The following is a 23,256-nucleotide window of genomic DNA, read 5'->3' as shown; positions in this document are numbered from 1 at the left end:
TATTTTCAGATGTTTGTTTTGTTTGATCTGTACTCTCCTGTGCTTTACATGATAAGGATAAAAGAGCATAAAGATGTTAGACTGTACAAAGAGAGAGTGTGAGTGAGAGCGTGAGTGTATGTATTGACTGTGTCATGGCTAGTGTGCGCCCTTGAGAGAGTTACATTGTAACCAGAAGGTTCACACCTTTTGGGTGGACTCCTGGTCCTAAGGCAGAGGGCAGGTGTGCTGAGGAGACTCATTTCTGAGAAGTTGCAACAGACTGAGAATCAGTGTCCAGAAAATGTGCTAGAGGGACCAAGGAAGGAATGATGTTGCAGACTACTGAGGTTTCAGACTGCTGTTTACCTTCCCCCAGGGGATTCAGAGCACAGAGCTTGGATTCCCTTCACAGCAGTCCTAGTGGGTAGCCCAGGGGAGCACTCACTAGAATCCATTAAACTGTGACAAGTTTAGAGCAAAAAAATCACCAAAGATGATGGGATCCATAATTTCTCTAGGTCAGCTACAATGTTAACATTTCTGAAAGTTACAGACTGTCTAAGAAGAACACATTGTACTAAAACACAGCTCCTCTTAGGTTTTGAAGGTCATCACTTGAAGATGCTACACAATCATCAAGACAGCAACATGGAATGAAGGGCAATTTCAATATTAAAATTAAAATGGAAAAGCTAAGTCTCAATGTTATGAGAGATCTGCTATAAAGACATGAAAATGTAAAAATAGGCTAAACGTTTTTCATTATCACCAAAACTTAAAATACATATGTACTATATAATTCAAAATCAGGAAATATCTACAGGATAGTATCCAGATAATATATTCATAAATTATAGCAGTACACATACTTTAAAAAAAAAAAAGAGTATCCCCACTTTTCTGTGAATGCCTTCAGTTATATAGGAAGGACCCTTTACTTTCTTTGGTCAGCTTTTCTCCAGCTTTGTCCCTTTATCTGAGACTTTTTATAGCTCTTCTTTCATTTCCTTATAGGCCTTTCCTGGCAGGATCTAAGCTTCAACTTAGTGTGACAGCCACTGTCTCTGCCAACACAAGGAATTGAAGTGGGGACCTCCAGAGCTAAAAGCACAAGCTGCTACAGCTTTAGCTAAAGAGATGTTCCAACATAGAACTGTAACAGATTTACATGCACACACACACGGTTACATTATTCTTTTAAAAATGGGAGGTGACTGGTTAATTCAAAGCCAACGTTGCTGTATTTCTGATCCAGTAATTGTCACTATGTGTTGGTCACTCACTGTCTTCTAAAACAGTAATTGTAAAGAAACTCAGAGGCAGATATGTCACATTTTAAACTTTGAAAAGTTCAAAGTTGTTTATCTAGACAAAGAAAGGGATTAATTTCTGCTTTTAACAAACCATAGATTGTAAATTACATGAAACAGTGTATATATTGTACCTAAACAACACTAATATGTATGTTAACTCAGCTACGTGTTCCAGTTTGGTAATCAGATCTCCAAGTCAATTCCTCAATTCTCATTGCTCTCAACAGACACATATGTAATTCTTTAGATCTTAAGCTTAAGTCAACATGAATAAACCATGTCCCGTTCTTAGTTTAACATCATAGCTACTTCTGCTATGCCCGTTAAAGTCTAGCCAGCATGGATTTTACCATTACAACTGTTTATTTTTTTAACCTTGAAAATCATCCAGCGAATTTTGGTTACATTGATGCACAGGCATATTTTTCATCAATATTAATAAAAATTACATGTATACATTAACTTGGTCATTTTAAAGATGCTTTAAAAAGAATTAAGTCAATCAAAAACCAGTGGGAGAGCACTTCAATCTCCCCGAACACTAAATAACAGACTTAAATATAGCCATGCTTCAACAAAAAACTTCAAAAACAGACTTCAATGAGAAACTTCAGAACTGGAATTAATTTGCAAACTTGACACCATCAAATTAGGCCTGCATAAAGACTGGGAGTGGCTGGGTCACTACAAAAAAATAATTTTGCCTCCGTTGATACTCACACCTTCTTGTCAACTGTTGGGAATGGGCCACATCCACCCTATTTGAATTGGCTTTGTTAGCACTAAGCCCCCACTTGGTAAGGCAACTCTCATCTTTTCATGTGCTGTATATTTATACCTGCCTACTTTTTTTCACTCCATGCATCTGATGAAGTGGGTTATAGCCCATGAAAGCTTATGCCCAAATAAATGTATTAGTCTCTAAGGTGCCACAAGGACTCCTCGTTGTTTTTGCTGAGACAGACTAACATGGCTACCCCTCCAAAACCAGCGAAATACTAATATGCTAGAAAATTTAAATAGACAAGATTGGAGCTAATAGTGCTGAGCTAACATGTCAGAACATATAATTTATCTGAAAAATGTAGTCTTATTTTGCTCACGACTGCCCATGAATAGAATAGATATTTTTTTTCAGATTTACAAATTAGAATTTTCTCAACAAATTTTTGGGAGGATTTTCTGTCACCGACTTCACAGTGTTTGATACAAAGGGATTTCATGTGGGGGTTTAACTGTGAAGAGTTCAACCAGATTCTTTACTGATAGGAACCCATTCCCTGTCAAGCTCTCACACATGGACAAGTGCAATAGTAAGTTTTATGATATTTCTTAAATTATGTATTATCACTGCATTTGAAATACTACGACTAACACACTGTTAATAAAAATATTTGCAAATTATAAAATATACAAATTTGAGTAGGAACAGTCATTCAGAATTAGAAGATCATAAACCACAGTCAAGATTTATATCTATAAACCCTGTTTTCTGTAACAGGCTAACCAGATGATATGTCATTAATATATATAAATGTTTGGAGTGAGAAACTAATCAGTCCCAAAATAATATATATCACCAAACAAAGCTATTACACATCCACCATGTGAAGAATAAAGGTTAATAATCCAGTGTCAACAATGATGTACTACATACAAATGCTGGTAAAAATGATATACTAATGGAACCACCATAAAATAAAATGATCCTTCCAGTCTACCTTGGTACAGAATCTTTTGATAACAATAACACATCCTGCTTGTTCAAATAAGAAATGTTAACAGATATGAGTTTGCATTTATGGGACAGCAAATGCAATAATGAAAGTGAAATATAATGCTGGTAGATCAGTAACGTTACCTGCACAAATTGCACATTATTTTCTGCTTTTTAATGTCATGATGGGGTGATTTTTTTTTCTTCTTATGCTATTAACAATTGCTTACTTGAATACAAGAGTAAGGACTGGTGAAAAATATAAAATTATTTTTACTCTTAACAGGAGGATTAAAGATGAATTCACATGTGTCAACTAAATATAATCTAATTGGATTTGTAATATTTCAGGACTGTTAAAAATCCACATTAACTAAGTGATTTTTGAACTACAATATCCAGCATAGTCATGAAAGACTGCATTTAGGTATAAAGTGTATTACACTTCAGATGTTATCTTAGGCTTGGTCTACACTAACCCCCCAAATCGAACTAAGGTACGCAACTTCAGCTACGTGAATAACGTAGCTGAAGTTCGAAGTACCTTAGTTCGATCTTACCTCGGTCCACACGTGGCAGGCAGGCTCCCCCGTCGACTCCGCGGTACTCCTCTCGCCGAGCAGGAGTACCGCAGTCGATGGCGAGCACTTCCGGGTTCGACTTATCGCATCCAGACAAGACGCGATAAGTCGAACCCAGAAGTTCGATTGCCAGCCGCCGAACTAGCGGCTGGGTATAGACGTACCCTTAGTGAAATCATTAAGCTCCCGTTCATTTAATTATATTAGCCACATGCATACTGCTAAAACTACTAAACCCAAGGCTTCAATCTGCTAAATAGTAAGCAGAAGCACTGAAACAGATAGATTTGCATTGCACACTAAATGTGAGATTTGATTCTATATTCCATTACAAGTTATTAACTTTCCAGTAAAGCTTCTAGATGTTTTATTCCCAAAGAGTGAAGCTGAATGCAAGGTAAGTTAAACAAGAGGAACTTTCTTAAAGCCTGTGGACTTCTCTCTCCATGTGGCTGAGTTGTTCTTTAACCTAACTCCCTGCATTCCCTATTCCTCCTGTGACACTTCAGTTTCACTGACCAGGATATATCGTCCCTGTTTTACAAACATTTTAATATAAAATTAAAAACAAATAATTGACACCCAGACTCCAGGTTCTGTCTCTTCTGCCAGAGGTTTTTAGCACACAACTAAGCTGGAGTTTCATCTTTACTATAGACTCATGTGGTTGCATAGTTTTTGAGATAGTTTGGTCTTCTCAACAGGTGAATGACAGAGGCTCTGGAGCCAGTTCCTCCTGTGAGGATCTAGCCAACAGAGAGAAACCAGAAGGACTAGGCTTATGAGTTGTGAGGAGCATTCGTCTTCTGGGTCAGTAGGTTCTTTGCTAACCTGCTATACACTATTGCCTGCTTTCATGGATTGTTGGCCATCTCCTCTTGGTGGATTCTCCATCCTTCTGGTTGCAGCAGGCCTCCATTCATTGGTGGACAGATCATGTGATAACAGTCTCTTTCTGCTGGTGGTTATTACATGACCAGCAGGCGTCACACCCTGCTATCAAGGAGCAGAGATGTGTATTCATTCCTGGCTGGTAAATATACTCTCAAGCCTGTCTAAGACAGCTGTCAATGCCAAGGTGTGAGGCCTGCATGTTTTGCACAACATGCTTATGGAATGAGGTGGAGACAACTTCCTGTCCTCAAAATATGATTCTATCCTGCACACTCAACTAATCTTTAATTTGAAAATATGGTTCTGCTCCTACCAGAACCTTGGCTTTTGTCTTCTGGCCATCCTGCTCTTATCATTCTTTTGACTGCTTGCAATTGGGCTTTTCCATAGCCTCTGATTTCCATCAGCTTCAGTGTTGAAACCAGGAGACAGTGCAGCATGGATTCAATGTCCTGATCCCCTTCCTCCAGCTCGCTGATGCTGGGTACATATGGATGCAACATCTGATCTCCCTGGTAGTGTTGGAGCTGCACCAACATATGTTGCAAGAAGGGGCTTTGCCATTTTTTCTAGATTGTTTCTAGGGGTGTCTAAGCTTATTGCACTATTATTGGCTATAGGTGTACTGATGGAACCCACCCCCACTCCAAAATCATAGCCAGAAGCTCTTTTTCTATTTTGTTCAGTCTCTGACAGGGGTTTGCTGGCTGCTTCTGCAAAAGAGCGACACCCAATCCTCTCTCTGATGCATCACACTGGAGTGGCAGTGTCTCTCCTGGCTGGTAGTACTTCAGGACAGGGGCATCCATTATCATTTGTTTCAGCATGTCAAATGCTTACTGTTAGGGACCTGCCCAGTCCCTCTCAACATCCTGCCTTGTGAGCTGACAGACACTTGTACAGGAGCTGACATATGGGTTTCTCTATTGCAGAGAAGTGTGGACAGAAAATATATCATTCCTATAGAGTGATGTACCCCTTCAGGAGTGCTGGAACAAATTGTATAAGGGGTGCTGAGAGCCATTGAACCAAACTGTAAATCCTGTATATGATGAAAACCAGTTCAAGCCAGGGGGTGCAGTACACTCAGCACCCCTAATTCCAGCACCTATGTACCCCTTTCACATCTGCTAGAGCTGGAATGTCTGATTGTCTTCATTTTGATGGGATCAGCTCTCCATCCCTCTGATGTGAGCAGATGTTCAATGTACGTCACCTCATGCTGTTTGAGTCACATTTTATCTGCATTCAGTTTTATGTTCTTGTCCCTGCATCGCTGTAGAAAAACTTGTCATTTCCTGTCATGGTCTCATTCAGCTTCTGTATCATGGCTTCTTTCACCTACAATGAGGATATCATCTGCAATTTTTTTCACCCCAAGGAGTCCTTACAGCACTTGATGAGTCTTCTCTGGAACACCTCTGGCACGGGGCTTATATTCATCAGCATGCACAGCTATCTGTAGCGACCAAATAATGTTGCACAGGTAGTCAGCATACTGACTCTTTAACCAGGCTTATGGGTCAAAACCCATTCATCACATTACAGACCATACAGATTCTGGATTAGGAAAGTTCTAGCAAGATTTCATCTATTGTGGGCAGTGGATATTTTCAATGCCAGTTTCAGTGGCTTTGGGTCTATGCAGATTAACATACCTGATGACATCTTTGCCACCACCAGGCTGCACTATCCTCTACAGGCCCTATAATACTCCTGGTCTACACATTTTTGAACTCCTTGGCCCACTGGACTACATAGTGCCATAGACTCTCTGTTTGCATGCTTACTACCGGATCGGATCCATGATTTGTATGGCTGTATTCCCAAGAGAGGTCTGGGGTGCTTACCATCCACCACCATAAACTTCAGTTGGTACCATCTGTTACTTCTCAGATTAGTTAGTATGAGGTCACATTTTCCTTTGGGTTCCACTGTGTTCTCATTTTACATTGTGACTGCTCTTTGTAATGGGTGTGTTCAAGTCCAACTCACCCTGAGAAATCACTGTGCAGGAGGCCTCAGTATTCAGCTGAAATCACAAAAGGTGGGTTCCTATTAACATGGTTCCATGCATGGAGGAGGTTACCTTCCCTTGTTACTTTCTTGTCCTGACAGCTTGAACTGATATTCTCTCAGAGCCCAGGAGAGTCTCATGATGTTACCACCACTGTCTGATGTGCCATCCCCCTCCTGTACAAATCTGACAATCTTTCCAAGACCTTCCTCTATCCATAGACTCATAGACTTTAAGGTCAGAAGGGACCATATGATCATCTAGTCTGACCTCCTGCACAACACAGGCCACAGGATCTCACCCACCCACTCCTGTAACAAACCCCTGATCTATGTCTGAGCTATTGAAGTCCTCAACTTGTGGTTTAAAGACTTCAAGGTGCAGAGAATCCTCCAGCAAGTGACCCATACCCCACGCTGCAGAGGAAGGTGAAAAAACCCCAGGGCCTCTGCCAATCTGCCCTGGAGGAAAATTCCTTCCCGACCCCAAATATGGCGATCAGCTAAACCCTGAGCATGTGGGCAAGACTCACCAGCCAGACACCCAGGAAATAATTCTCTGTAGTAACTCAGATCCCACCCTATCTAGTGTCCCATCACAGGCCATTGGGCATATTTACCGGTAACAGTCAAAGATCAATTAATTTCCAAAATTAGGCTATCCTATCATACCATCCCCTCCATAAACTTATCAAGCTTAGTCTTGAAGCCAGATATGTCTTTTGCCTCCACTGCTCCCCTTGGAAGGCTATTCCAGAACTTCACTCCTCTGATAGTTAGAAACCTTCGTCTAATTTCAAGTCTAAATTTCCTGATGGCCAGTTTATATCCATTTGTTCTTGTGTCCACATTGGTACTGAGCTTAAATAATTTCTCTCCCTCCATGGTATCTATCCCTCTGATATATTTATAGAGAGCAATCATATCTCCCCTCTTGCACAAGATGGTTCAACCTTGCCACATTCCTTGTAATGCTGTCCTACCTTGGGGCACCTTCTCCTTTACCTGCTCATGATGTCTCACACAGGAAAAACATCTTGCTATGTTTATGGAAGCCAACTACTTTCCTTTCCTGTTGCCTCACCCCACATGTAGTTCTGGGGATGTGATGCGCTTTCTAGGGATTTCACCTTTCTCCTCAAGGCTTCCACTGCATGCCCCATGTCTAAGCATCTGTTTAATGTGAGATTGCCTTCCCAGAGCAGGCGCTCCCAGAGAGGATGATCCCAAGTGCCACAGACTATCCTGTCCCAAATTAGGGAGTCTGTCGAGACTCAAACATTGCATGTAGCAGCTAGTGTTTGTAAGGCAGTAACATGGAGTCTATCCCTTCCACTTTAGAATGTTCTCTAGTGAAAAGCCTGTGTCACTCCACAGTTTTGTCCTGCTTTGGGGAGCAATAAGTCCCTGGGGCTCCTAAGATTGCTGGGAGGCTTGAGGCAGAGTGTGGTTCACAGCGGTGCAGATCTCTCCGCCTTGTTCCCCAATAAGGTAAACTAATAGTTTTAATTTCCTGTTGTTGCTGTCCTCCTGCATGGCCAGGTCTGTGTACAGCTCAAACTCCTCCTTCCACCAGGCACATCACTGGACTAGGTTTGTGTCTGCAAAATCCAGATCAAGTTACATGACTCATTCTGCCAGCTGCTCCCTGATCAGACTTTGCCACCAGATTTTATTTGCAAAGAATTGAACAACTGGAACTTCATAAACCCTGTGTCCATCAGGCAAAAATTGAACAACTGGAACTTTATAAACCCTGTATCCATCTGGCTGAGTGGCTTCCAACATAATTCCCCTCCTTCCCCATTCCCTTGGTTTCCCATCAACAGCGGTTCCTCCAGGGAACATGCCCCCTATGACTCATGACTCCAGTTCCACTGATCATTTTACATTAGGCATAGAAAGAACAGTGTTTTGACATTTCATTTTTGTACAGTTGTAATTAAGGTATTTTAGTTTTCCAATACTTAAAATTCTAAATTAGGTAGTTCTGTGGTAGGCTGTAGTCCTGAAAGCCAAATAAGTCCCAGGTACAAAGGTGTTTGTTTCGAATATTTCACCAATATGGCCTTTTCTGCCCTGGCCTCAGTATGGTACAATGTATCATCAAGACAAGCATACAGAGGAATTCTTATGCATTTTAAATACATCTTTATAACTGATTTAAATATCCTTTAGCTGTATTTTTAACATCCCCTGAATTTGGCTTATCATCTGAATAAGAATGTTGCATCATCTCAAGCAAAGTCTGTAAACACATTTAAAATATTTATATATACATAAGCAGTTCCATAGATTTACAGAGAAAAGGAAGTCACTAAGGCTTCCTACAGTAGAGTGATATGTTGTAATACAGTAGAGTGATATGATCCATAAAAAAAACAACCACCACCTTGACATATTAACATGAATGATAAAGCCAATTAGTTGTTAAAATGCCCATTCTCCAGATTCACATGATGTAAACTGACAAGTCATTTTTCCTAATTTCCAGTATCAATAAACAAACCAAAAAACTGTAACCTTCCATTTTTAATTAAGCAATTCATCTATAATGTTCCATAGTGTATGTGCAATGTGTATGCTGATAGTTTAGTAGAATCTCTCATTAAAAATAACTTTCACATTAAAGAATAAATGAATGTGCACTGAAAAAAGGACAAGCTATTAACATGAAGATCAAGAGATATAAAATCATGGTGGTACTTACCACTGTGAAATTCATAACCTTCAAAATCCATATTGTCATTGCTAAGTTAACAATCATGGTAACCAACAGCAGAAGGACAAAGAAGTATAAGCACCTCTTTCGCCATCCATAAATTCCCACTGGATAAAGTTGCGGATTTTCAATCCTTGGCAGGCTATTCTGCTGTGTTGCCAGTATATACTGTTCTCGTGTCATCTGGGGGGTGGGGGAGACAAAATAAATGTAAGAAAATGAAAAATCATCATTTGATAGATTTTATTCTATGAAGATTATCTGAATAGGTTTCCAAAATCATCATATTACAGCCACTGAACTGTGTTAAAGAAAAAAAAATTGCATTGAGCCAAATTCAACTATACCAATTTGTTTGAGCTAGGCTTTTAGTACCCATGTAATTTTTAGCTATTTGCTGCTCCATGATATAAAGCATTCTTTTTCTTATTATCATGGATTATAAAGTGACTAATGGAGGAACAGATGTGATTATAACTAAGTCAGGCTAAAAGTTTCAGTAGTATGTGGAAAATATGGGAAACTAGGAGGAAAAAAAATGTAGAAAAGAAAATAGACCATATGTGCTTGTCTCAAATACAGTTTTATTGGCTTCTTCATAGATGAGTGTGTCACAGAAAGTCATTTTTGAAAGGTAAGTCATTCATATCTTTAATATGGAAAGAGAAAAATAGTGTCATGCTTTGGCTTAGAACAAAATTTTTCAAGTGAAATTCTCACTGTTTTATCAGGTATGCATCATCTTACACATATTGTATTCCATAGAAAAGCATGCATTTTAAGAACATTAAGATTACAAAATAAATCACTCAGTCAATAAGTGCCAAACTTTCCCAGGCAACCTTAAGTCTGCCCCTTTGTGCGTAAGAGTTACTATAGTGTTTAATTATTTGTTCAGAATTTTTCTTCAGGACCCTTCCATCATTCAGTGCTCAGGTTGGACAGTACACACTGAATGAGGTAGGATTGAACCTGGGACCTGTGAAGCTAAATGCATGAGCTTCTACTGCATGAGCTAATAGTCATATGCCTCTTAGCTAAGGCTGTATAGCAGACTAATTAAACTATAAGTGGTCTTGGTGCCACTAGATGGGACAGAACACCACACCAGGAGGTATGTGGGTTACATACTTCCCCTAGCTGAAGAAGCGTGTCCCAAGCTTCCGAGACTTTCTAGTTGAAATCCCGGACGAGCCCCCACTTGTAACGCCAACAGACCCTGGTCATTAGTGGACAGGATCAAATCTGGGACCTCTGGAGTCAAATGCATGAGCTAAAAGCCATATGGCTGTTAGCTAAGGTTTGGGGAGCAGACTCATTAATCTCTCTCTTTAAGTGGTCTCGGTGCCATTAGAGGGGACAGAACACCACATCCAGGTGGTGTGTGGATTAAACAAAGACCATACTTTAAACCTTTATAACACTACCAAATCAAAATGGATTGTCACTAGGCTACCAAAAGGCATAGTCTTTAGATCCCATATATGTCCCAGGAGTCAAGGTTCTATTACAAGTCAATGAGGTGTCAGAGCTGTTCATGTAAAGGTTACCCCTCCCCCCAAAAAACCCCTCTACCAATAATAGCGCAACAAAACACAACCCTGTCCTACCAAAGAATGTCTATCATTTTTACTGCCAGTCTGAGTGGTTTTGATTCTTCATGACTATATAAAAGGGAAAATGCAAAGACATGGTCAACAAAAACAGATAATTCACTTAACCCAAGCAGTAGACTGGACATAAAAAAAATTACAAAACACAAATTTTGTATTAGAATAATTTTAGTCTACATTTTAGACTGTTCTCAACATATGCCAATTTAGGAAACTAACTCAGAATGTCAGGGCACATGCATTCACTACATTAACTTCTAATCTTTTGCTTTAATAACTGTAGAAGTAAATACAGAAATTTTCTTCCATTTTTACATCCTCTATTTTTTTCTGTCATTTATGATCCTATTCAATGTTCAAACTTGCCTCTCTCTTTCAACAGAAAAATGCCTCAGTTTTTATATGCGACTTAAAATTAAATGAAGGCAATTTGTGTTCTAAAAATACTATTTCTAATGTGACCATAAAATGATGAGATTATAGATTTTGAACTTTACAGGAATAAAAAAAAGTAAGCCATTGAGTGAATGTGTATGTAGATCCATCCATCCAACCCATAACAAAATACATCAGAGAAAATTACCAATTTTACATTTGAAAACAATGTTCATTTCCTGGTACAAATAACAGGGCAACTTTTAAGATATCTTATGAGTAAAGATGGGTGAACTGATCCCCACAAAAGTAAGAACCAACGTAGATCTGCTTGAAGGATCAAACAAGTCTCAAATTTCACTAGCAAGTCTGTTCTCATGAGTTCAAGACCAAACACATTTGGATAAGCTGCCGAATAAGTGGATACTTATCCAACTCAAAACACTGAGGATTACCCATCACTTCTTATGAGCAGAGATATTAATTGTGTGACATTACAATCACAACTTCTTCCTCCAACATTGTGAAAGGCGGAGACTCCAATGGTGACTTGGAATTTGATTCACTTTGTGAACCTGTTATGGAGAAGTTTGGTCAGTGAAATCCTGTCTTTTCTCTCACTCCTATTCTTTCACAGTTGCTGCAAGTTCTTCACTTCCAAATCACTTTAAAATGTATGTATCACAGCAGTGAACGTTAGAAGGCATATATACAATTGTAATAAAACAGGTAAGCGACAGAATTATGCATGTTATAAAGAGTTCTGAAAAACATAAGTCTCACGATCATGGAGGATTGAGAGGATTTTTGTTTTGCTTTGTTTTTTCTTTTCTTTTAAAGAGCAAGGAGGGCTTCCCTTTGCCCCTTGGTGTTAATTACATGATTGCTTCTTGTAGTCAAACTTCACCAATGGGGTTTCCTTCAACTAACACACTTCTCTGAACACCTAGAGAACTTCCTAGTGCAGGTTAGCTCAGAGGCCTCAAAGCACATTCCTCTTATGCCCTGGCAAAATGACATAATTTACCACAACTGTGTCCAGCCTTATTTTCCTGACAATCCATGAATCGAGGGGTACGCAGCTGTAGTTTTCCCCTTCTTCACAAAGGTTTAGTTAACCATATTCTTTCCAGCTGCTGAATTCCTGTATATTTACTCAGTCATAATCATAACAATTCCTGACTCGTCCTTGAATTATTTGGGTGCACTCTCCCCATCCCTCACTCTTTACCTTGTGACCTGCAAATATATATTATCACAATAGAGCTAGGTTAAAAGACTTAAGGTTGTAAAGTTAAGCTCTCAAAAATTAGGCACTGTTGGAACTCAGGTTGTCCATAAAACCTTGATTTGGCCTCCTCTTGTGTATATGGATTATAACACAGTCGTTAATTACATTATCACATCCTCTTCCCCCTCCTGCCCCCAAGTCAAGATTCCTGCCTCATTCAGATCATAGGATGGACAGCTTTCCGTATACATTTTTATTTTTATCATTTCAAGTGAGAAAGGGATTTTTGTGGTGTTGTTGTTTTTTTTTGGGGGGGGGGAAGATAGGGAGCGGAGGGAAATGGATTTATTTATTGATCATTCAAGACTCCTACCTTTTTGAGCCCAAATATCATGAGAAGAGCTCACACAGTCTGAGCACAGTTGAAACAGAGTCCAGGTTTGACCCCAAACCTGTACTCAAAACTTGTCCAGATCCTGATTAGACAAATTAGAGGATTGGGCCAAAAGAAACCTGATGAGATTCAACAAGGACAAGTGCAGAGTCCTGCACTTAGGACGGAAGAATCCCATGCACTGTTACAGACTAGGGACCAAATGGCTAGGAAGCAGTTCTGCAGAAAAGGACCTAGGGGTTACAGTGGACGAGAAGCTGGATATGAGTCAGTGTGCCCTTGTTGCCAAGAAGGCTAACGGCATTTTGGGCTGTATAAGTAGGGGCATTGCCAGCAGATGGAGGGACGTGATCATTCCCCTCTATTCGACATTGGTGAGACCTCATCTGGAGTACTGTGTCCAGTTTTGGGCCCCACACTACAAGGAGGATGTGGAAAAATTGGAAAGAGTCCAGCGGAGGGCAACAAAAATGATTAGGGGTCTGGAGCACATGACTTATGAGGAGAGGCTGAGGGAACTGGGATTGTTTAGTCTGCAGAAGAGAAGAATGAGGGGGGATTTGATAGCTGCTTTCAACTACCTGAAAGGGGGTTCCAAAGAGGATGGATCTAGACTGTTCTCAGTGGTACCTGACGACAGAACAAGGAGTAATGGTCTCAAGTTGCAGTTGGGGAGGTTTAGGTTGGATATTAGGAAAAACTTTTTCACTAGGAGGGTGCTGAAGCACTGGAATGGGTTACCTAGGGAGGTGGCGAAATCTCCTTCCTTAGAGGTTTTTAAGGTCAGGCTTGACAAAGCCCTGGCTGGGATGATTTAGTTGGGAATTGGTCCTGCTTTGAACAGGGGGTTGGGCTAGATGACCTCCTGAGGTCCCTTCCAACCCTGATATTCTATGATTCTATGATTCAAATACTTCCTCTTCCTTGGCTCTGCACCATAACATAATACTTTGGTATTCCTTTGGAATCTTTTATGCCTCTAAAAGGAATGTTTCAATTACAGCTGGTTGGAAATCTTCCATTGAAATTATTTTTGACAGAAAATGCAGTTTCCACAAAAAATAAAATTTTGGCTTGCACAGCAAACTTAGAAATGCCTTACCTAGCAGACCATCTTCAGAAGGCTTAATGTAGATCCTGATCCTGCAATCAGATGAGTGCAGGTAGACTTTACAACCCTGCAGAGTCCCACTAAAGTCATTGGGGGTCTCCACAGGCCCAAGGGTGCCTCACTGATCCAATTGTAGGATCAGAGCTTAGACTGTCAATTCTTCCAAAAAGGGACTTCATTTTTATTTCTCTGCTGAGACCTTATGAACATTAATGGTGTAATAAAGATAATTAAATATATTAGGGCAGTGTTCTATGAAATGGTCAATAGATTTGTAATAAGCAATCTGATGAATTTGGGATACGAAAAAAATCAGAAGGCAAATTGTGGATACAGATTGATGAATGAAAATGACATTTAAGGAGATTTTGGGATTCAATTTAACAGTAAAATAGGTTGTACTATTTAGTTACTACAAAGATGGCAAATAAATTCAGAAAGTGCCTCAAAGGGTGTATAGTAAAAATGGCTGTCCAATTATTTTTTAAAAATCGCAATTAATTACGAGATTAAAATAGTTGTAACAAATTGAAGTATTAAACTGAAACAGAATAACATTTAAAATTGATGTTTTTCTACATTTTCAAATATATGGATTTCAATTACAACACAATAAAAATGTACAGTGCTCGCTTTATATTATTTTATTACAAATATTTGCACTGTAAAAAGATAAAAAATAGCGTTTTTCAATTCACCTCAAACTGTAGTGCACTCTTTATATTGTTAAAGTGCAACTTACAAATGTAGAATTACTTTGTTTTTACATAACTACACTCAAAACAAAACAATGTAAAACTTTAGAGCCTACAAATCGAAACAGGAAGGGGCACATGAATGTTTAGCATACCTGGCACATCAATGCCTTGTAACACCATCTACAACTGTGCCATCTGAACGCCTGTTCTCACTTTCAGGCAACATTGTAAACAAGAAGCGGACATCATTATCTCCAGAAAATGTAAATAAACATCTTAGTGATTGGCGGAACAAGAAGTAGGACTGAGTGGACTTGTATGAGGTGAATTGAAAAATACTATTTTTTTTTAAACAGTGCTCAGGTTATATAAAGTGGCCTTTTTGTTGTTTTAAAGAATGGGAGGGGACAAGAACAAAAAGGAAAAAGTTTCAAATGTAATACCCTGTGATGTGGGGATGAGATCCCCGTACTTGGATTCCTGATTCCGCAGCTGGCAGTGTGAAGCTCAAACTATGGTGGTGGGGACCAGTCACTGCAGAGGACCCATTAAGACATACATAGCCCTCAACAGCAAAATTTTGGCAAGTCACCTGCTGCTTCCTGTTTCATAGAATATTAGGGTTAAAGAGACCTCAGGAGGTCATCTAGTCCAATCCCCTGCTCAAAGCAGACCAACACCAACTAAATCATCCCAGCCAAGGCTTTGTCAAGCCTTAAAAACTTCTAATAATGGAGATTCTACCACCTCCCTAGGTAACTCATTCCAGTGCTTCACCACCCTCCTAGTGAAATAGTGTTTCCTAATATCCAACCTAAACCTCCACCCATAGACGCCGACTTCTAATGGCGCCAGTGGGTGTTCGACTACCCTCTCTCTCCCGGCCCTGCCCTGACTCCACCCCGCCTCGCCCCCTCCCAATCCCTTCTCCAAAGTCCCCGCCCCAAATCCAACCCCTCCCTGCCCCTATTCAACTCCTTCCTCAAATCCAGGCCCCACCTCTTCCCCTGACCACGCCACGTTCCCACTCCTCCCCCCTCCCTCCCGGAGCTTGCTATAGCTGTTAGGCGACGGCAAGCACTGGGAGGGAGGGGGGAGGAGCGGGGATGCAGCGCGCTCAGGGGAGGAGACTGAGGCGAGGTGGGGCGGGGAGCTTGGCTGCCGGTGGGTGCAGAGCACCCACTAATTTTTCCCTGTGGGTGCTCCAGCCTCCGAGCACCCACAGAGTCGGCGCCTATGCCTCCCCCACTGCAACTTGAGACTACTGCTTCTTGTTCTATCATCTGCCACCACTGAGAACAGCCTAGCTCCATCCTCTTTGGAACCCCCCTTCAGAAAGTTGAAGGCTGCTATCAAATCCCCCCTCACTCTTCTTTTCTCCAGACTAAATAATCCCAGTTCTCTCAGCCTCTCGTCGTAAATCATGTGCCCCAGCCCCCTAATCATTTTTGTTGCCCTCCACTGGACTATCTCCAATTTGTCCACATCCCTTCTGTAGTGGGGGGACCAAAACTGGACGCAGTACTCCATTATAACTGGAGGGAAGGCTGGATGAAACTGATTACTGCTGGGACAGGGACTTTCTCTGCTACTCCAGTTTTCCCCTCCACTCCACAGCTCTGAGTGCAGGCAGCTGGGAGTGAGGGAAGTAGAGAAGGAGAGATTATGAGAAGGAGACAGAGATGGACACAGACTCTTCCAAAAAGAATATTCCTGCAGCCTAGCTGAAGATGCACTGAACTACAAACCAGCAGCCCATGAGTTCTTCTTTCAACTTTCCCAGTGACTTAATTAATCTATACCTTTCTTGCTCCGAATTATTAACCAAGGTCTCATACTCCTACTTTAGGGGAGACAAATTATCATTCACTAACAGATAAAGTCCCTGAAAGCAAAAGGGAGCAGAGTTCAGGTTGCTGTTGAAACCACAACTATTTCCAGATTTAAGGTTTTGAGATTGCCGTACAATGGCCTAATTTTCTGACCATCAAACTTTTTAAACCTTTACCTTCAGATGTTCTGACATTTAAACGTGTATGCATTTCTTTTTTATAAATTACAGAATTATTGTTTAATAGGTTTCTGTTTAAAACTAAAAAAAAAAAACTTTCTGATAGAATTAAAGGAGGAATTTTAGGGATTGTGAACTTTTAATGACAAGAACTAAGTATAGACATATCCTCGACATAGGTGGAAAAAATATACCTATATCATCACTTTTAATAATGGTTATATCACAGGGAAAGAATTTGTTGATTCAGTGTGACCATTTTGTGCCAACTCAGTATTTTGTTTTTACCTTTTTGTCTAGTGGAGCATTTGCAACATTAATGGGTATCATTGCAGAATTCCATTGTAGTACATTTACTAAATGTCTAATAATTTGCAGAGTATTTACTGAGTCTTCTAAAATCACTAGCTAGCTTTATTTACGCTTTTAGGCCTCATGCAGGATAATCAATATCTTTAAAACACATGTAAGCTTCAAAATGTTTACTTTAATCCACAAACGATTTTTTGAAATCCATTATCAAGTAAAAATCTATTTCCACACCCGTATTTTGCTACATTCACAAGCTGTGAGAATTCAGAACCTAATCTTGCAAATCAAATTAAGTATGCCACATATGCCTATAGAGATAATAAAATAGATATGCAAAAATTGAGTGAGTTTTGCTACCTGTATTATTAGGATTTTAACAAACCACAGTACACTGCTTACAGATCTTGAGCATTTAAGATTTAATCTCAATGACCTTTAAGTAATCTCTCTTCATTCAAGCACTGAATGAAAAATGTTATAAAGGAATAAAAAGCATATATAAAATATGACAGTAGTCAAACCAAACAATGATATAGGCTGACAAGGGACCTCCAAGCTATCAGGTGACCTGTAATGGAACAGATTTTTGTGTGGTGTTGTCTACCAAACCAGATAATGAACCAAGAAGAGAAAATATAGCTACTAAGATGAACATGCCCACATCAGCATTTAGTGTGAAAGAGAAAAGCAAAAACAATCTGCTCTTAACCAGCCATAGCAGCTCAGCAGAATGCTTTCAGGACATTAGACAGGTAATTTACCAGAACCAGCTGGCTTTCCTCACTCACCCTGACAGTAACATGCCCTCTAGCCAGGCAGCCCAGGCAGTGGGCAGCTCTCTTTTGTGTGCAGCTCTCTTTTGTGTGCAACATGTCAGCAAGTTACTCACTCTTTTTCCAATTTGTACAACATGTGACATTAAAAAAAAAACCCATAAAGATGAAATATTACTTTAGGTTTTCTTTACAGTCTTTAGCTGGCAATCTACCATGTGTAGTGTAACGTGTGCCTCACACAGCAGTAGATGCTGCATAGTACAACAATAATTTCTTACGCTGAAGACTCTAAAGCATAAAATATATACATTCTAAACTGTCTGAAATCATTATTGGATAAGATCAAAAATGAATATTTTTTTTTGGTGGGGTGTGTTATATGAAGAGAATTATTAATGGTATAATCAGTGGTTAGCCTTACTCTTGTATCTCTTGTAAAAGGCTTTACATGCAACATAAATGAATTTACTCAGAAAGATTTTAAATGAAACAGCTATATGCAAAGCTCTTGCTGTCACTTCCAGTTTGCGTAGTGCATGCTAACTTATGTTTCCTTTGTCACCCAAGGGCTTAGACTTCTCTAAGGAACATCTAGAATGTTAATATAATTTCTGGTCATCAGGATCATAATACTGGCCAGTGACTATCACCTATGACAGAACAGGCAGCACTAGATTGAGAGGGTAGTGAACATTGCTTTCTTAAACAATTAAATACTGGAAGGGAAAATAGCTTCCCTTGGTATCATCAAAAACAGACTTTAACCACACATTTTATATTATATATAAAGACTAATTAGACCTAAGCACAAGGGAATTGGTATTGACATTCTGTTGGTAAGAATAAAAAGTGTTAGCTCATACATGCCCTGTCCTTATTAAAAGGTACACTATATTTAAATTATATTATCGATATAGAAAAACACTATTTTACTTGCAGCAGGTTAATGGTCTGATACTACAATGCCTTACTACAGGGCATAGAGCATAGTACTGAGTGTAATCCCCATTGTGGATTATTTAAAATGCTCACATATTTAAATCAAAATTATTCTTTATTAGTGGTATTGTTTACTTTTTCATTGCACTCAGTTTGGTAATGAAATTGGACTTTACTGTTTAACTTTGATTATAGCAATTTTCTAACTAGTTGCATTTTCTCACTCCTGTGTACTACCATAATGCTTTTGTACCGTCAGCCTGAAACAATGAAGAGCTGTGAACTACCTAAGGTCAAATTCCTGCCCCACTGCATAGTGCAAATGCCCCACTGCATAGTGGAAACAGGCTGAGATCTAGGGTGTTCTTCTGACGCTGTGGTAGAAGGGATCCTTCTCCCCATGCAATTCCTTGCCAACAGACATCAGCTAGGGTAGCCTCCATGCCACTTGTCTCTCTATTACAAGGTGTGTGTGTGGGGGGGGGAAGTTTGGTGGATTAACCTAGCAGTGGATTTACCAACTCTTCCCCAAATCCCCACTGTGCAATGGGACAGAGACTGCTCTTCCACATAAACTCTGCAAATCCTGCTCCACACACTGTAGTGTATGGCATTTTAAGCTCTGCTACATGAGAGTCCTACATAGGTACAATGGAGGAAATTGGGTGTGAACTGCTTCCCTTTCTATGCCTGGGACTTCTGGAAGTTTAAATGGGCTCTTTCCCATATACTTCAAGATTTGCAAGCACTGGCAGCAACTTAGCAAAATCTTCTGACTAGTTACCTCCTAGACAATGTGTCAAAGGTTGGATCTCCTATGAATAATGAAGTTCTATATCCTCTATCTTCTCTCTTAGAGCCATTTCATTCTTGAGGGCCACAGTCTCTTTCCTATTCTAAGTCCAGTTAGCCAGGTTTGGCAGATGGGAACTCTACAAGGGTTGAAGAGGAGAAATCCCTCAGTCTGCAGTAGCCTTTGCCACATTTGCATCTTTGGCCTGTGAGGGCAACACCAAGTAGAGGTGAGTAGCAGATGCCCATGTTCTGCTGGACAGAGAAACTCCACAAAACCTCTGTTCTGACAGATGGTGCATGCACACTCCCCAAAATCGCTCCTATCTCTCAGACTATGCATCTGCTGCTTCTAGTATCTGAGGGTCCTTCAGCGAAGATGGAGACCATACTCCTGACGTTTTCTAATAGTTGACTGGTGCATGTATATTTCAGAATTACTTTTTCTTGCATATCAACCTCGTAGCAGTCCAATTCTCTTATTCACACCAGTAAGCAAGTGAATTTCTTATTAATATTGTGGAATTATTCAGGCACATAAACATCCCCCCAAAACAGTAGGGTATCCAAGTGTTATTATAGAAAATAGATAACATCACAGGAGTGTTTAAATATGCAAGCAAATCAATGCATGCTTGTGAAAAGTCAGGAAGCAAAGCAAAATAAATATGAAAAACCTGAATTTTTCAGAGCTCATGGGTTTTTCTTTTCATAATTTAAGGGGAAAATGACACTCACTCAGTGTCATTGTTCTCTTTCAAATCCTCCTTAAATTTCTCCTTTGCCATGATGCCTACAATAAACTTGACAAGTTAGGCTCCTGGTGTGCCATTACCACTACCTTTCATATTGACCAATATCGTCTCATTGTTTCCTGTTACTTCCCCATCGATCTGTATCCATCTATTGTCTCTTGTCTTATACATAAATTGAAAGCTCTTCAGGGGAGGTACTCATTTTATTGTGTTTGAGCATTTAGCACAGTGGGGTGTTGGTCCATGACTAGGTGCTATGGAATACAAATAATAAACAACATAAGTGGTCTTAAAACTTTCATCTGGCTTGAACATTTCAACATCTGGTTATAGTGGAATTCCCTATTTTAAAGGGAGGGAATATCTATGCAACCAGTCAATTATTTCAGACCAAATTTAATTTTTAAAAGTGCATCTACTATACCTACTAGGGAAAAAGGCATTTTCAAAATTGACTCATATCATAAAGAGTATTGAAAAAATTAACTATCATGACACTATTGAAGTCAATGGTTGCTTTGCCATTGATTTCAACGGGGACCGATTTCATGACAATTGTGTCCATTTGGAGAATTTGGTCCTTTCAGGGTTTGCAGAAGGAGATATATCACCTTTGTTTTGGGACCAAGGATGACTTGTCATTCATTCTATTGAGTTTAGTTTGGGGCCTAGACTGGTTTCCTTGAACTGCAGGCTTGGGCGTTATGTAGCCTTTCACCTTGAAATTCTAGCTTTTAGCCTGACCTCTACATTTCCTGAACCCTGAAAGCTGTGTTTTGCCAAAGAGCTTCAGTCAGGAGGCCAGATGAATAATGAAAACATAATTTGTTTTTCAAGCTCCCAGGAGACCTTTTGAGCAAATAGGAAAGGATGCTCTATAATTTCTCTCTCATACGATGGCTTTTCTATTTAGCAACAACACTGGCCCGGAGAATCACCGACTTAGAGGAATTCTCAGTCAAAAGGCTATAAATGCAATTTCAGTTTAAAGCAGATCTCAAGCTTTGTCAAACAAAATATTAACTTATTTTAATCAATTTTTCCTCTGACCTTCTTTCTGTCCTAAACCTTACCACATATCAGATAAGCAGTTATGTACATTGCTTGTGTTCTGAGCTTATTTTATCATGGTTTCTATCTAGAAAGGAGAGCAAGAAAATTTTACTAAGATATTCTATAGGAGCTGCTTTGTTCCATTGTTTTCTTAAAAATTAAAACAGAAAAGTGAGACTGTTGCTTGAATCAGTGCTGATGGAGGTCTTTAGCTTGTTTGCATTCCTTAGCTATGGCTATTGGGTCAGGGATCCAGATGTCAGCTCAATGTTCCTTAAGGATCAGTAGCAGGAGCTGATGTAAGCTAGCCACAGGGATGAGGAATAGCTCTTTCATGGCTGAGCTACAACTCTATAACATCATGGGTTTCCCCTTTCCTACACTCTTTCCATGCTCCAGATAGGGGTGAGGGTGAGATTTTATTATATATGTAATTTAGATTTTAAAATGTGTCCATATTGGTGATTAATAAGACATCAGTTAGGATTCACAATATAAAATCTTCTCCAGCTCACCCAAAGCAGGGTACTTCTCCCCGCCCAAAAGGGCTGGATCTCAGTCCTCTCTGTCATCAGATGCTCCCGGTGTGGTGCTCTGCTCTGTTCAATGTTGATATCAATCGGCTGTGTGCGTGTGTTCCCTCTGTGTGCTGCCCCAGCTCTGTGCAGATAGCTGACACAGCAGACCCCGAGAGAACTCCCAATGACCACAGACTCTAGTAAGGTATGAAGGCACATCGGCCAGGTTTATTGTTGAAGAGAAACACAGTCTTCAGCTTTCCCTGGCAAACGAAGTCCAAGGTGCTGCTAAGGTGCGGCTAGCCAGTACTTATGTGCTCCCTGACAATGGACTCAGCTCAGTTAGTGGCGGGACTTTCCACTGCCCCCTAGGCTGGACAAAGACACCATCCCAGGGATACATTCTTATACACCGGTACAAACAAGTTACACATCACTCCTGACGTATTGAGGTGCAACCCCTCTACGCAGCAAGGTACAACCCCTCTACGTAGTAAGGTGCCACCTCTCACCTTGTACATGTTGGTTCGATTAAAACAACTCTATCCATCATTTTACCCTTTTGCCCCGTCATTGGGATGGGTCGGCCTGTTCCATGTTATCTGTGGAATGTTCCAGTATAGTGTATGTTCTGATATCTCGTGTCCAGTACCTTTTAGGTATGTCTCTTTTTGCAGCATCAGCCCTTTCCTTGCCAGCTTCTGTGAGCAGGGCCTGCCTCTGGCTCACAGCTTAACTTTGCTTTATGTTAGCAAAGTCTTGACCATTACTTTAGTTCAGGCCTTAGGCCTCATACCGGGCCTCTGATACCATGGTTTATATCTCAGGGCCTCCTCTTACTACACTCTCCACATGCAAAAGTGGAGGAACTGATATCACTCTCTAAGCAGAAGTGAGAAAAGCAATTCATGGGCCTTGAATTGCTTTTCTCACTTCTGCTTAGAAACCAGGATCATCCCCTACAGTCCTGGAATACCCCAAACTCCTTTTAAAATAATCACAAGGGATGCAAGTATGGAAGGAATGCAAGACTGGAGTTAAAGATCCCACCTAAAAACAGTATACTAAGTTGATTGGATAATTTACATGTTTGGAAGTTTAATAATTGAACTGCATCTGACTTTTCTTCTTAGCCACAGAAAAATACTTTTCACATCAGTGTCAACTGGGCTTAAGTCAGCATGTCTCTTGTGATAGTGCAATTTGCTAGGCTTTATGTTGTCAATTAGAATTCCACTTTCCTGCTAAGTCGATACAATTAGATTACTACAGAGACTTCATTACAGCCACAGGCAGGACAAGCAGATGAGGTATACAGTTTTCTCCCTGTGATGCAAGCACTACTAAATAGTTATTGGAACAACTGTCTATATGAGAAGACAATAAATGCTTCTACCTTAAATATTGTTTTCCAATAAAAGTTATCACATCAGAAGGAAAGAGACTAAATAGT

The 23,256-nt window shown here is 40.0% G+C and overlaps 1 protein-coding gene across 3 annotated transcripts in view; it reads right to left on the bottom strand.

Annotated features, from left to right (window-relative positions):
- The window catches only part of SGCZ (sarcoglycan zeta), a 410,351-nt gene extending 400,931 nt beyond the window's left edge, over positions 1–9,420 (bottom strand). For 2 of the 3 annotated variants that reach the window (XM_065405276.1, XM_065405275.1), the window contains exon 1: positions 9,214–9,408. In XM_065405276.1, the coding sequence (XP_065261348.1) occupies positions 9,214–9,408 (195 nt within the window). Of the gene's footprint in view, positions 1–9,213 lie in introns of all 3 variants that reach the window. The other variant, XM_065405277.1, reaches the window with a different exon arrangement.
- Between the last annotated feature and the right edge of the window lie 13,836 nt (positions 9,421–23,256).

The sequence above is a fragment of the Emys orbicularis genome, chromosome 5 (genome assembly GCF_028017835.1).
Source record: "Emys orbicularis isolate rEmyOrb1 chromosome 5, rEmyOrb1.hap1, whole genome shotgun sequence".
Taxonomy (NCBI): Eukaryota; Metazoa; Chordata; order Testudines; family Emydidae; genus Emys; species Emys orbicularis.
Note: the sequence above shows the minus strand (reverse complement) of the source record. Positions and strands in the feature narration are given on the sequence as shown.